General features: G+C 36.6%; 1 protein-coding gene across 1 annotated transcript in view; it reads left to right on the top strand.

Annotated features, from left to right (window-relative positions):
- tead1a (TEA domain family member 1a) overlaps window positions 1–14,137 on the top strand; it is a 44,070-nt gene extending 29,933 nt beyond the window's left edge. Inside the window, exons 5-12 of the mRNA XM_020934940.2 lie at window positions 1,179–1,310; window positions 1,511–1,560; window positions 2,589–2,650; window positions 3,857–3,984; window positions 6,096–6,269; window positions 9,393–9,533; window positions 10,194–10,346; window positions 11,681–14,137. Of these exons, the coding sequence (XP_020790599.1) occupies window positions 1,179–1,310; window positions 1,511–1,560; window positions 2,589–2,650; window positions 3,857–3,984; window positions 6,096–6,269; window positions 9,393–9,533; window positions 10,194–10,346; window positions 11,681–11,794 (954 nt within the window). The 3' untranslated portion in view covers window positions 11,795–14,137. The remainder of the gene's footprint in view (window positions 1–1,178; window positions 1,311–1,510; window positions 1,561–2,588; window positions 2,651–3,856; window positions 3,985–6,095; window positions 6,270–9,392; window positions 9,534–10,193; window positions 10,347–11,680) is intronic.
- Window positions 14,138–14,965: the final 828 nt, after the last annotated feature.

Here is a 14,965-nt window from a genome sequence, read left to right as displayed (position 1 = left end):
ACAGGTCTAAGCAGCTGTAGTCTGTTGGCTGGGTCAGTAAATTGATACTGATAGACCTTAGATTACGATGAGAAGGAACCTAGGGATAAATTTTTTTTTTTAAATTGCTATTTTATTTTTCCTTGTTCCATATTCCACAATCAAATATCTGGTGTAAATTATCTCTCAGATATCTAAAATGCCTCATTATAATACCAATTGTGGATCCACTTCTGGATCTTGCACTTTTCTCACCTTAAGTCTAACCCTTAATTATCGAGGCCTGTCCTTAAATGAAATGCCAAAGAGTGAAGTTATTGGTTAAAACCCAGCACATTATAATATTTTTTATAATAAAACTCCATTCATGTCAGCCCTTGTATAATGTTATTATCTCTCCCAGGAGGAGGTATTACTCTGTGCCAATTAAACTGAGTGAAACTGCCAATTAGTGTTTCTTCAGCAGACAGAGCTGCAGTGCTGTGGCTTCTGCTGCTGGAGGTTTAGTTGCATATTTGCATCTAATATGGTCGTACCCAGCCCAAATACATTAGTGTATATGTCCTCATGTTTGACTGGTTTGTGTCAGTGCGTGTCATTGGCAGGGGCAGGGCTGCTGTCAGGACAGGCTCTGTCTGGACACCTGTCACTGTGTCCAATGATTATTCTGGTATCTGCCACAACAGGAAACATATTTTTATCTTCATTGTTTTTATTGACAACTGTCGAAAAGATTTGTAATTAGGGTTGTATTACAATATAAAGTTTTTGTGTAAAAATTCACATTTTTTTTAAACCAAGGCCAAACAATAATGAAATCTTTCCTTCATTTCCATCGTGTCTTTATGTCTCCTATTGTATATAGTCCAGCTTTATTAATCTATCCAGCTTCATTAAATCCAGCTATCTGAATGTTAAAGTAAAGTTAATGTGACAGCCACATACAAAATACAGTTTTAAAATGGATAATATAGCTTTGGGATATAGGTTTAAACTGTCACAACTATTTTAAGATAATTTAATTCCGATAATAATACACCAGATAGTGACATCCCCATTTTTAATTAATTACTGAACACTTTATTGTCTGTGCAAGTGTTCTGAATTGTAATACATAACTATACATGTACATGTATTCAATATCAAGAAAATTATAATACAAGTTGCTAATAATGATTGGTCATTATTTTTGACAACAGGACCAGAGTGCAAAGGAGAAGGCCCTTCAGAGCATCTCCTCCATGTCGTCTGCCCAGATCGTCTCAGCCACAGCCATCCACAGTAAACTCCTGCCCGGCATAGTCAGGGCCAGCTTCCCCGGCAACACACAGGTAACCCCACCTCCACACTCACCTCCACACTCACCTCCACCTTCACCTCCACCTTCACCTCCACCTTCACCTCCACCTTCACCTTCTCACATACATACACATTCACCTCTACACCCACCTCTACTTACACCTGCACACATACAGCTGCTCTGTCCTAGCCACGTGTCGCTAAGCTAATGTATGTGTGTATTCAATTACAGCTGTGGCAGGGCATGATCCCCGGAGGACAGTCCAGCTCCACTGCAGAAGAGTGAGTCACATTGACCTTTTATTTACACAGATAGAGGAAGATCGTAGATAAATAGTGTGTGGTATTTTTTTCTTTTGTACTACTCAATCTGCTCTAGTCTAATTTTGTAAATACACCAATGAATTAATTATAAATAAATAAAAACTAATTAATAGAAGCATTGAGACTTTGGCGTTGGCTGCATATTGCAATGGTATCCAAGTGGTCTTCTTGTTTAGGACTAAATTACAGTCACCATAAACATATTTGCCTTTACTGACCCCTTGTGGCCTGCATTTGTATTTGGCAGTATCTCACAATGCTGCAGAACAGCCAAAAATATATATATACAAATTGAAATTAATATTAGCTATAATTTCCTTCTTACATTCACTCAATAACATGTTTTTTTTAAATTTTTATAAAAATGTGCATTGTTACTGTGAGTGAGCGCTCCTCTCCACCGATCTGACATGTAACTTGGCCCCGTGGTGTCACCTGCTGTCACCATAGAGATAAATAAGTGTAATACCATACTGTGGAACATTCCAGGCAACATCTCCATGGAGAGAAACAGGTGACGGACCCTCCACAAGAAAAGTTACAGATGTACCTTTAACAAACAAGCTGCCAAAACAACACACTAAAAACATGAGGCTATAGTAAAAACCTTTGTCCTAAAAAGTGAGACATTACTTATTTTTCACAGATCCCACATGATTTCTTTAAAATGAAGTAATTTCTCATTTTACGGCCACTACCCTGCTGCCTTTAACTCTATGACAAGTCAATAGCCAGCGACGCTTCAGTGTAGCTGCATTGTTCTGTATCTCTCTTATACACTCCAGCTCAATGGTGGAGATGAGCTTGCGGTGAGCTGATGGAGAAAATGATAATGATAGGAAATAGAGCAGGTCTGCTTTACTCGATTCAGTGTCTCTTGACCCCTGCGCCGTCGCCACTGTCCCCGTCTGACTTTAAAAGACTGTAGAGTATAATGTCACCACTGCTTTCTTTGTAACGCCTGTGTCTGTCTGCTACTCTCACAGCATCAAGCCCTTCTCACAGCAAGCCTACCCCGTTCAGACAGCAGGGACCACCACCATCCCAGGTGAGCAGGACCACTGGATCATCATTATCTCCTTTCTGTGGAGTGAACACGCAGTACTGTGGGCAGCCATTAGGGCGGCAGGTCTTCTATGGGGAGGTTTATTGTGTGAGCAGCAGGATCCTGGTCTGTGGTAGTGAATATAGACAGAGGAATAAGACTCTGTAGCAAAGGTGATGTCATTATTTGTGAGTTATGGCTTTAGGGCGCAAGCAATGGGGTTTCATTTTAGTATGTGGTCAGATACATTAGTAGCATTGAAGCTGAACAGAGTTAGCCAGACTTTTTGTAGGCATATCATGATAATTAATATATGAATTAATATATGAAAGCTGGAGCAGTATATTTTTGGGGTTAATATTTATATGAGTTAATAACTTCTGTGACTTATATTTACAAACTAAGTACTACACTGTTTCATTCTGGTGTTTATTTATTACAGCTCATGGTTTTTACAGTATTGTAGATTTAGAATAGTTTTTGTGGTTTATGATTTACTTTTACTTTTACTATTTTACTTTAAAAATATATTTGATTTTAGACTGATGATGAAAAACTCAATACAATTGTGCCGTTTTAACCTTTTTGCTAAATTTTGGGAACATTTCTTGTACGGTACAATCTTAAAGCAGACAACTTTGTATTTAGGTAATGTGTGAAGGAAATGCCTTTACTCAGTTTTACCAATAGGGGGAGTTGTTTAATGGCATCTGAAATGTTGCTGATGATGATGTGATGTGCTTTTTACACATGAAACAACTTCATTATCTATTTCATAACGTGTGCTCTATGTTGCGTTTGTGATTTTAATCTGTGAAAAGTGCTATGCAAATATAATTTACTTACTTACAAAAGCAGTTCAGATTTTGAATATTGTAAGTCTTGCCAAATATTTTTTCATTCACTGCGTAACATTTCTAGTGGAGAGTCTGCCACCTGCTTGTCTCCATGGAAATGTTATTGCTTTGTCTAGAGTCGCTCCTATTCACAGAAGGAATTATTGTATTTTTAAGCAAAAGAAACACCTGTAATAAGTAAATGCTAGATGTATATGTTTAAAGTCATACCATGGAACATTCCAGGCAAAGCAATAACATCTCCACGGAGACAGACCTTCCACCAGAAAATTTGCACAATGCAAATAGTGAAAAAGTGAAATAGACAGCGATGAAAAACTGAAAGCTTGCTAATGTGTTGACCATGGTGCAGGCTACGAACCTCCCGCTGCCGCCCAGACGCACAGAGAGCCAGCGTGGCAGGGCCGCTCCATCGGCACCAACAAACTCCGACTGGTGGAGTTCTCCTCGTTCCTGGAGAGTCAGAGGGAGCAGGAGGCTGTAAGGACCAGCACATACACACACAGACACACAATGGACACTGGTTTATGGTGTAAACACAGATGACAGATAGGATTGTAGAGCGGAGCAGCCCTGAGTGTGGATAACCTTTGTAAAGCTCTATCTCGGCTGGGCCCAGTCTATCAGTCATCCCGCCAGTACCCAGCTCAGTGTCATCGCTCAGCCTCACCCGCCGACAGCTGCCATTCATCTTGTAGCTCTTTGTGCGGACAGTGAACAACCTATACTCTTTTATAGCAGCGCACCGCTTCTTTAGTGTAAATACAAACAAGATGCTGGACTGTTAAATATCAGTGTTGTATACTGGTGATAATGTATACTGCCTGTCATGGATTTTTATAAGTTTGGCTCTTGAATAATTTTCTTTTTCAAACTACTTGAATAAATTATACAGACCATTTTCATCACCATTTGAGAACCACAGCTTTATGTGTAAGACAATATCCATTTATTGCTTATTTGCATTTATATATTGAGGAATAGACATACATACACACACACACACATCCATCCATCCATCCATACATACATACATACATACATACATACATACATACATACATACAGTTAAAAAAGACATGGTGTGCTTGAGCCTGCATATAGTTATAATCTGCAACACCCATAGATCATTATGTTGTAATTTGCACATTTTAAATTGCAATATTCATCTAAAACGATTTAATAAAAGAAACAAGCCCGCTGACTGTTAGAAAACTGTTGTGCCCATTGGGAGCTTACGTCGCTGTAAACGTCATCACAACCATGAATTGGCAACTCTGATAGATAGCTGCAGATCACACTAGTGAGAAGCAGATTTTTTTTACCCATTTTTACCAAAATTACTACATGACACAGCCAAATCCTATGTGTAGCACCGATTAAGAAAAAAAAAAAAAAGGAGAATGAAGAGAGTACAGGGCAGTGTATACCAATGGCAGTGAAAATAGGAGTTTACCAGCAATATGACGGCTTGAAAATAAGTGATTTCTCACACATGCACGAATCACTCAATACGTGTATACAACTTTAAGAGGGTAAATGAGAAAAGGAAACAACTGGGTCCGGTCAAGCGGTAACGGAGGGAAACAGGGAGGCAGATTTTTTATATTCAAATAGCTCTTATTCAGAAACTAGAGGGACTATTGAAATAAGTAAGGTATTAGAATGTAGGAAAGAGTTAACACTCCAACAGGGTAAAGTTAAACCTGTGATATTCTTTCAAGTTGCTGACAAAAAATTAAAAAACACATGTTGGTAACAGAGGGAATGAAATATGCAGCACTTTTTGGGCAATAAATACAAACAGTGATAACTAGCGGTTCTCACTTACATATCCTTAACAAACTGGTTTGAATATTTGCTTCAATATAGTTTTCTACCATATGGTACAAGATTAGGTTGAAAAACCTCTTACTTTTTGAGTAATGAGATTTTTTATTAAGAAAGGTCATGGTAACGGAGGGAAAAGTAATGGAGGGAAAATTGTGCAAGCAAGTAGAAGGTGCAGGATTTTGCATAATTTGTCAGCTTTTTTCTTCCGAATACTTTAATATTACTTCAAAATGAAAGGTAACTATTTCTATAAAATATGTCAATATAGTGCAATATATGCAAATTTTTTTCGTTTTAAATACATTTTTTAAAAAATTGTTTTTTAAATCGTATACCTTCATCAACAGTTCAAAGATCGAATAACACAAGATATGATGAAATACATGAATTTATTTACATGATTTGCAGGTCTTTGAAATTTGGGAAATAATTTTTGTTCCATGTTGCATACATGGTATGTTTAAAACGTATGTAACTTTAGAACCAAAAATGGTACAGAAAAAAGGTAAACAGTTTCATAAACTAGAGTACATATGTATCTGTTGAATACATTTTTATATCAGATGCATTAACTTGAATTTTTGGCCTTGCTGTTTACTTCTGCTTGACCGGGCCCAACTATAACATTAATATTTACTTTATTTAAACTTTATTTGAGATTCAAGGGTCCTTATAAAATTTAAAAACCAACTGACTATTATAGATATACAGTACATCTCATTTCCCACTCTTAACTCTCTCTCTCTCTCTCTCCTCAGTACAACAAGCACCTGTTTGTGCACATCAGCCAGTCGAGCCCGAGCTACAGCGACCCCCTACTGGAGTGCGTGGACATCAGACAAATCTACGATAAGTTCCCTGAGAAGAAAGGAGGCCTGAAGGAGCTATTCAGCAAAGGCCCACAGAACGCATTCTACCTGATCAAGTTTTGGGTGAGCATTGCACAAAATACTGACACATACCACTATATTTCTGTTATCATATAAACAAGCAAATGGAAATATATTGATACTTTGCAGCTGATGTTTATCATCAACATTCCCTGAGGATGTGATGCTAAATGAAGGCGCTACTGAAACTGAAGCACTGTTACTCAAATTAGTCTTTAAACTGAGCTTTGTTTGAACACAATATGACCATAAAGAACTGACTTAGTTGGTACTATAACAGGTGAGCTGATTTGTGCTGTTAAACTAAGTCTCTCACTTGTAAAATTTCAGTCACAAGCTATTTCATTTAGTCACTCTCACCTTTTTGTTGAAAATCAAACTCCTAAACTGGACCATGAACACTCATATTGATCACAGACTCCTGAAAATGTGCTGTTTCAATTCATTTAGTATTTTTTCTTGAGTTGAGTTTTCAGACAATCTTTTTTGTCTGTGTTTGATAATGTGTGTGACCATGTACAACACCAGCAGTTTGAGGTCAATGCAAAATATCAATAGGATGTTTACAAAGAGCTTTGTTCGGTTCATATATTGTGAAAAGGAAGTACAATGCTGAAGGCTGAAGAATCCCATTGAGCTCCATTTAAAATAATATATACACTTGCTCAAAATAACCAGAGAGCAATGTCAATTCTTTGGAGTTCTACACAATTACCATTAGAAGTGTTTGTTTACCTCCCCAGAGCTGAAAAACTGTACCAGACTACCTATTTAACAAACAGCATAACGTCTCCTGTAGGCATGGACAATAATGACAAGTTTCATATACTTTTTTTTTATAGAAACATGCTCCAATGTGCTTCTGTATATTTTAGTTGCTTTTGAGTATTGCACAAAATCTTAATGAACTGTAAAATCAAACACAAGTACAGGAATATCACCTCACAATAAAAAAAAAAGAAGCACAGTTTATTGCTACAGAGATATACTGTGATAAATCATAGAATAAAGATAATGCAAGATAATCTCAGTAAAATTTTAAATAGACAGCGTTATTCAAAAATCATGAATGTACTAATAATTAGACATATAACTTATTCAACCTTTTGCAGCTGAACCAATCAAATCTCCCCCCATGATACATACTGAGCCCCAAAATATTTTGTTCAAGCTATCATCTACTCAGCAATAGTTAAAAAAAAAAAAATTTTGGTAATATTCTCATTTTGTACAGCCTCAGAATAAAATGTTGTAATTACCATAACAACATGTATATGCAGTGCAGTGTGCAATGTATGCCCACGTGTAGTTGCTTTGTTGGAATTCAGAATATTTTATAAGACATTTTGTTATAAGAAAGTCTAAAATACCTTGTTACTTTGAATGATTTGTGATGAAACGCTTGTAAATGTGACTTCACTGTCATTGTTGTCAACTGTGACTTTGACTGCTCACTTCTTTCTGGTAGAAGTCATTTTTCCAGATGCCAGGTCAAAACATTTTCCTCCTATTGCTTTGGGAACTTTGTGACTAAGGGCCTTTCCTCTTTTCAGTCCCTTCTTTCCGTTCATTCTCCCTCTGCTTCTTTGTATTGTTGTGTGCATAATGCGTGTGTGTGTGTGTGTGTGTGTGTGTGTGTGTGTGCATCACCTGGGAAGTAAAGGTGTCTGCGCTGTGCTTTGTTTGAACACCTGCTCGGCCCCTGACTCACGGGCCTCACCTGTACATCGCACCTCACTGCTCTTTCTTCACACCTCACACACCTCCCTCTGCACTAGAGCGCTTCTGATCACACGAATACAGCTCTTAGCCGCTAACATCAATACTCCTCTGGATAAACATGGAGCTATGGGAGTAAGGCACCTGTAATGTACAAGACATGTAATAAGAAACATCATAGTAGTTTGGGCTACTTGATTATGGACAAAATAATAATCATTAGGGATGTAACAATAACCAAAATATCATGATATCGTATTGTCAAAAGCCTCACAGTAATATCGTGGGCTGTCACAATATATCGAATTACAAGTTCCTTTGCTTAAATGTGTGGTTTTATAATAGCAATAGCTAATAAACACTGGGAACTACATATCCCGTGATTCATTTCAGCGCAGACAACATGAAGAAATATGTTTTTACTTGAATTCATGCGATATGACAGTAATAATTCACACCAAAATCTTGTCGGGGTATTTTAAAAGCAAAAAAGTGTCCCATCCAATATCAGTCTTTCCAATATCAGCCTTTCCAAAATATCACAAAAATATCATATCGTGAGATGCACATCGTGATAATATCGTACCGAGAGCTTTGGATATCTTTACATCCCTAATAATCATGATTATTTAAATAATAACTGAAATCATGGCTAATCAAATGATTATTTGCATAAACAAAGTCAGTGCGTTTTAAATGAAGAGGACAAACTTTATAAAACTTATCTCACAGGAATAAACCTACTAATAAAAAGATACAATCCATGAGCAATTTTTCTACTCAAGGTGTGCACTGAACACACATAAGAGTTAATGTTAGCAATAATTTTGATTATTTAGGTATTTTTTGTAATTGATGAGATATTAATTGTAACAGCCCTAGTAGTTCTTCTAGTAGTAGTAATAACTTAAATGTAAAAAATAAACAATTATGACAGACTTACATTCACACAAGGATATTAAGGCAGTTTATATTTTCTGCTCCATATTGCTGTATGAGTTTGCTTATTTCTTAACAGCTCTTTTTGCATCCTTTGAAAATCTCCAAAACAACAATTTTTATATTATAATTTTTTCAACATATGGTGTATCTCACACCTCATACAAGACAATAATAATACATTTTATTTATATAATGCTTTCCTAAACACAATGAACACAATTCCAATGAGGGCATACATAAAATCAAGGTAATCAGACAAAATATAGGCATGATTATAAAAGCAGGTTAGGCATTAGAAGTGGTTCTACATCGATGGGTTTTGAGCAATTTCTTGAAGGTGGGGAGTTCGGTACAGTCACAATATTTTACTATAATATAATTTACTTGTCATCTTTGCGACAGAAAGGATATCTGACATAAAAATTGTCCAATTCACAGTGGAGTCCCAGACAAAAGAGTGATCAAAACATGTCACTAATAATTCTTGTGCTGTGTTGTCTCCAGGCGGATCTGAACTATAACGTACAGGACGACCCAGCAGCCTTCTATGGCGTCACCAGTCAGTACGAGAGCTCCGAAAATATGACCATCACCTGCTCCACCAAGGTCTGCTCCTTTGGCAAACAGGTGGTGGAAAAAGTGGAGGTATGGTCTCTACAACTACACATCATATGGTCCAGGTGCCACTAGGCCTGTCACGATAACAACTTTTGACACACAATATATTGGTACAGAGAAATATAACAATAAATGATAATATTAAAGGTGTGATTTGTAACTTCTTGGTTGCTATCCATCAGCTGTTTGTTTCTATGGATGTCTTTTTTCCTGCCTGGAATGTTCCATAGTGTGATATTAGACACCTCTGCCTATTGAATAACAGATGGTTTTATAGCTCAAAAATACCCCAAAATATAAATAATAATACATTTTATCTAAGTAAACATTTTCTGGCTGTGAGTGGGGTCGCCACTCCACAGATCTGGCCTGTAACTGGGTCTGGTTTGGTCTCCATGTAAATAGGAAGGTTTAATTAGCATACTGTGAAACATTCAAGACAAACCAATAACATTTCCATGGAGAAAAGCATTTGATGGACCCTCCACCAGAAAGGTTACACAATGCACCTTTCAAATTACTTTAGATCACTGACACAATAAAAATAATGTAAGATAATTCCAGTCAACCAGTTTTTAAAATATATTGCCCCAGGTTTCATATATTGAACGATAAGTCGATATAGTAATTATCTTGACAGGTCTAGGTACCACAAGGGTCTGTAGATACTAAGTTGTTTTATTTTAGACGGAGTACGCCCGCTTTGAAAATGGCCGCTTCGTGTACAGAATCAGCCGCTCCCCGATGTGTGAATACATGATCAACTTCATCCACAAACTCAAGCACCTGCCCGAGAAGTACATGATGAACAGTGTGCTTGAGAACTTCACTATTCTGCTGGTAAGGAAACTATTAATGTAGTTTAAGCAGTTTTGTTTTTTTAAAAGTATATGCTAAGCTAGTGTGTCTTAAATTGTGGTACGAGTAGTAGTTTTTGAGCTGGGTGACATGGCCAAAAAAATGTACGAGCAGAGCAGTGACTATAATCCTTCAAATAGGGACGCTCTTTGCATTTTAATTTTATTCTGCCTCAATTATATTTGAATAGATATGTCATCTAATTTTAATGGTTTAAATTAGAATGAGACTATTTTTTTAAACTTGCACAATAACATGCATAACAAGTAAGAAAGTCAGAGTAAAGCCATTTTATAATAATCCTCGATTTTATGATTTTGCAAATTTTGATTATTAAAAACATGAATTGATTAAATGAATGTGATTAATTGCCTGCCCTTATGTTACTGCGTTTGATGAACTTTGGGTCCTCTGCAGTTGCATGATTCATTTGAGATCACGGAAATGTTTTGTCCTCTTTTTTGTGCTCATTTAGAACTTCTGTAGACATGGGTACACACCAGTTTAGACTTGGATTTGTCCTCTTTTAGTTCTAAAAGTTGTTAGAGCAAAATATTTTCTTACATGTAAAAAATGAGATAAAATACAGCTTAGAGCAGTCTGTTTATCAGTTAGAAAATGGGAAGTCACTGTTTTTCCGGTAATATATCTCTTAAAAGCTACACAATATACAGTGCCACATTCACATGATAAAAGGAGATTAACAGGATTCATCCAAGGCCCATATGTGTGGATTAAACATGTGAAAATCCTTTTTTTCTCTGTCTATATTTGACATCACCCAACAGATGCTAGCTTTCATCAGGCACAAACCTGACGCCCTCCCATACCATATCTACACCTCTACTGTGTTTAACAAAAGTAATGTTACTGCAAATTATTAAAGGTGCACCATGTAACTTTTTGGTTTTGTCCGTCACCTACTTGTTTCTATGGATGTCATTACTCTGCCTAGAGTGTTCCATAGTGTGACATTAAACAGCTCTACCTTACATTTATTCAATTACAGATGGTTTTATTGAACAAAAACCTCAGAAACCAGGCATTTTGACTGTGTATGGGGTTGCCTTCCCACAGATCTGACCTGTAAATTGATCTGGTTTGAAACAATCCAGACCAAGCAATCACATCTCCTCAGGAAAAACAGGTCACCAGAAAAGTTACACAATGCACCTTTAAGTATATAAAAAAACTTCTATTGACCTCAAAATGGAACAGGTTTGTCATTGTCAAGTGCAAATAGCAATAAAAGTGTGTATACAAGGAATACAACCTGGATATTCTGATTAGTAACAGTATTTACTTGCTTTTCCCAGGTGGTGAGTAACAGAGAGACCCAGGAGACGCTGCTGTGCATGGCCTGTGTTTTCGAAGTGTCCAACAATGAACATGGAGCTCAACACCACATTTACCGCCTGGTCAAGGAATAACACAAACTTACCCCATCCCATGTTTCAACGATGGCCTTCTGAAGAGTCTTTCAGCCAAATACTTTAGTGAAGGAACCAGCTGCCTTGTTTAACGCTGCCCTATAGTCCTGTTTGAGTGGTGGACATGGCAGGATGGCAAAACTATCAAATCGACCAAGAGGATTCGCAACTCAAACATGTCCAAAACATCACCACCCCCAAAATCTGCAACCATTTTGTATTTTTGCTTTCAATGATGGTGCACTGGGGCTTGGTCCTATTTGGGAATTTCCTCTCAGGTGATTGGAAAAACATGACTGGCCTAATATATGTATGTGTGTGTGCGTAAAAACCTGTCTATGGACACTGAAGTTCAGACCCTGTGTTTCACCAATATTCAGAAGAAGTAACACTACTATCTGCAGTGATTTTGTACAGAAACTAATGTGTGTCTTCTAACACAAAAAGGAGGACTGTCCCAAAGAGATGAATCGCATTTTACCCGCCTCTTGTATGTTGAAATTATTGAAGCATCTGAACAGGATTATCAGTAGTTGCATATAGACTATATTTTAATTCTAATAAGATATCTAAAATAATGTAATTAAGAGATTTAAAAACAATTCAGGTATCATTCAAATTGTTTTAGATGGGAAAATACATGTCAAAAAATATGAAAGGCCCATTTAGAACAGACACAAGTCACCGCGTATCGATGAATCAACTTTATATGCCAGACAGAAATAAAGCTTTAACATACTGTATATACAGATCACTAATAATTTGCCCAAAACAGAATTTAACCATCCTTCTCTAAAAACAAATTAAGAAGAGTACAAAGCTTGAACTGATAGATTATTATATAAAGAACAATACAAATTCTGATAATAAATAAATAAATAAAATAAATAAATAAACAAACAGACTTCTTTTATCAATTACCAAAAAGCAGACATGCTTCAGCTGCATGAAGTGCCTTTGAAGGGGAGCAGTCATTTTGGGATTCTAAAAAACATATTCGACAAATGTACATGTTTTAAGTGCTAAGATAATTTTTACAAATGTCATGCTAATTGGTTTGTGTTGGGGCCAGCCTTATGTGTTCTGTGTGTGAAAAACATAAGCCTGAGCAGATTTGATGTTAAGCACAAGTTTAGTTGAAATTACAAGTGCTCTTTGAGGCCCTCTGGTGGACAAGTGCGGTCCACCCCAAAGCCGTGAATTTCCTCTTGGATTTGTTTGTGGTTTGGGGGAAGTTTCTACTAAATCCGAGCTTTGGTTGTTCTTGGAAAGGTCCACGCAGCAGCAGGAGTTTGTGGTGAGGTCACATGATCGCGTCAGCTAACACAGAGCTGGGACTCACAGTGGACTGAGCTGACAGCCTGGACTCTTATCTTCACCTGCCCGACCAAAGACTCCCATTTTTAAATCACTAAACCTAAAAACACTGGCACTACATACTGCTATTAAGGGGTCATTTACATCACAATTGACCATTCAAGATTTTTTTTACTTGAAAATATGATCAGATTTGTGTACAGTGTTAAGTAGCTATATAGGTTATGAATAGGATGCTAATGAATGCCAAAACAATACTGCAGTAACATCTTGCCACACTGAAGATTGGGTAAAAAATCAAGTTAGTATGTCATGTTAGTAAGGTTATTCTTGACAAAATGTATGAGAGTTTTGTGCATTTCAAAGCACTATAAAAAAGTATTGTTTTATCAACAGAGGAAAAGGGCACTATGAATTTGCAATGATGTGTTAATATGAAGATAATCAGCACCGAATATAAAATAAAATGACTCCTTAATAGCAATGGTCTTAAAACATACAGATCTCATTCAGCATGTAGACAGCCACCAACAGTTACATCTTTTTGCGATGCTCTAATTTTCTGTTTAAAAGTGAAACTGTTTTTGAAGTTGTCGATATTTCCTTGTTGTATTGTTACTGTTTTGTCTGTGCCCGCTGCATATTTATCTGCTTTTCTGAAATCCTCAATGTGGCGTTCAAGTCCTGTCTGTAATCACAAATCCAAAATGGCCTTGAATATTCGGACCCAGTGCAGCCTGTGTGTGCACTAGAGGGTTTCTATGGTGCTTTGTATAAAAGTGACAATAACCTTTATTACAGATGCTGTGTATATTTGATATACTAATGTTTATCCAATTTTGTGAGAGTATCTTTAGAAGAATCCCCGCCTAGTGGTGTGTGTGTTGGTACTGCACAGGGTCTGATCTTCGCTTTGTAACCCCTCCCTCATGGCTACAAGTATGGTAAGGTAGATATTTTCTAGCTTTGTAGAAACTTTGTACCCATATGCTATTCACTTGAAATAAATGGTCAGTTCAAAACTGTGCTACTGTGTTCTATTGTTTCATTTCCAGTAATGTTGCATACAGCCTTCACAGCCCAAAAGCACATTCACTAATATACTAATAATATACAATACATAATTACATACTATACATAGACAGTTGACTAATTGTAACATTTTGCTTTTTACAAATGTAAATTACATTTACAACTACACTAACAGTCAAAAGTTTGAAGACACTTTTTCTTGTATGTTTTTTTTTTTCTTTATTTCCAAGATTATTTGCATTGTAGTTTCACTGAAGGCATCAAAACTACGAATGCCATATGGAACCTAACTAACAAAAATAAACTCGGAATAACTAAAAATTTGTTTAGAGTAAAACAGTTTAAAAAGAGTCACCCTTTGCTTTGAACCCTGGTTTGCTCTTGGCATTTCTTGACCCTGAAAAGCCTGTGAAGTGAAAACATCAATATGAAATCATCAAGATCACTGAAAGCCAAGGGTTTGCAGCGCTGTCAACAAAACAAAAGGGTGGCTACTTTGATGATAATAATAATAATAATAATAATAATAAATTTTTTTTGAGTAATTTAATTTTTTTCTTCACTACATAATCCCATATATATTGCATAAGCCTATTTATTTGATGTCTTCTGTGTGTATATAAAATGCAGAAAGTGAGTCTATTTAAAGAAAAAATACACTGAAAAACGTGTGTTCAAACTTTTAACTGGTAGTGTACAAGCATAACTAAGTAGAAATGACATAATTATTCGACACCACCAGAGGGAGACATTGTCAAGGAATAAAGTGCTCTGCTATCCCACGTTACCAAAGACATAGACTGGTGAAGAGACCCCATGGAA

Source organism: Boleophthalmus pectinirostris, unplaced genomic scaffold (assembly GCF_026225935.1).
Source record: "Boleophthalmus pectinirostris isolate CB_2022bp ecotype Guang Dong unplaced genomic scaffold, ASM2622593v1 HiC_scaffold_2, whole genome shotgun sequence".
Taxonomy (NCBI): Eukaryota; Metazoa; Chordata; class Actinopteri; order Gobiiformes; family Gobiidae; genus Boleophthalmus; species Boleophthalmus pectinirostris.
The sequence above is the reverse complement of the archived record's forward strand: the minus strand, read 5'-3'. Positions and strand labels throughout refer to the sequence as shown.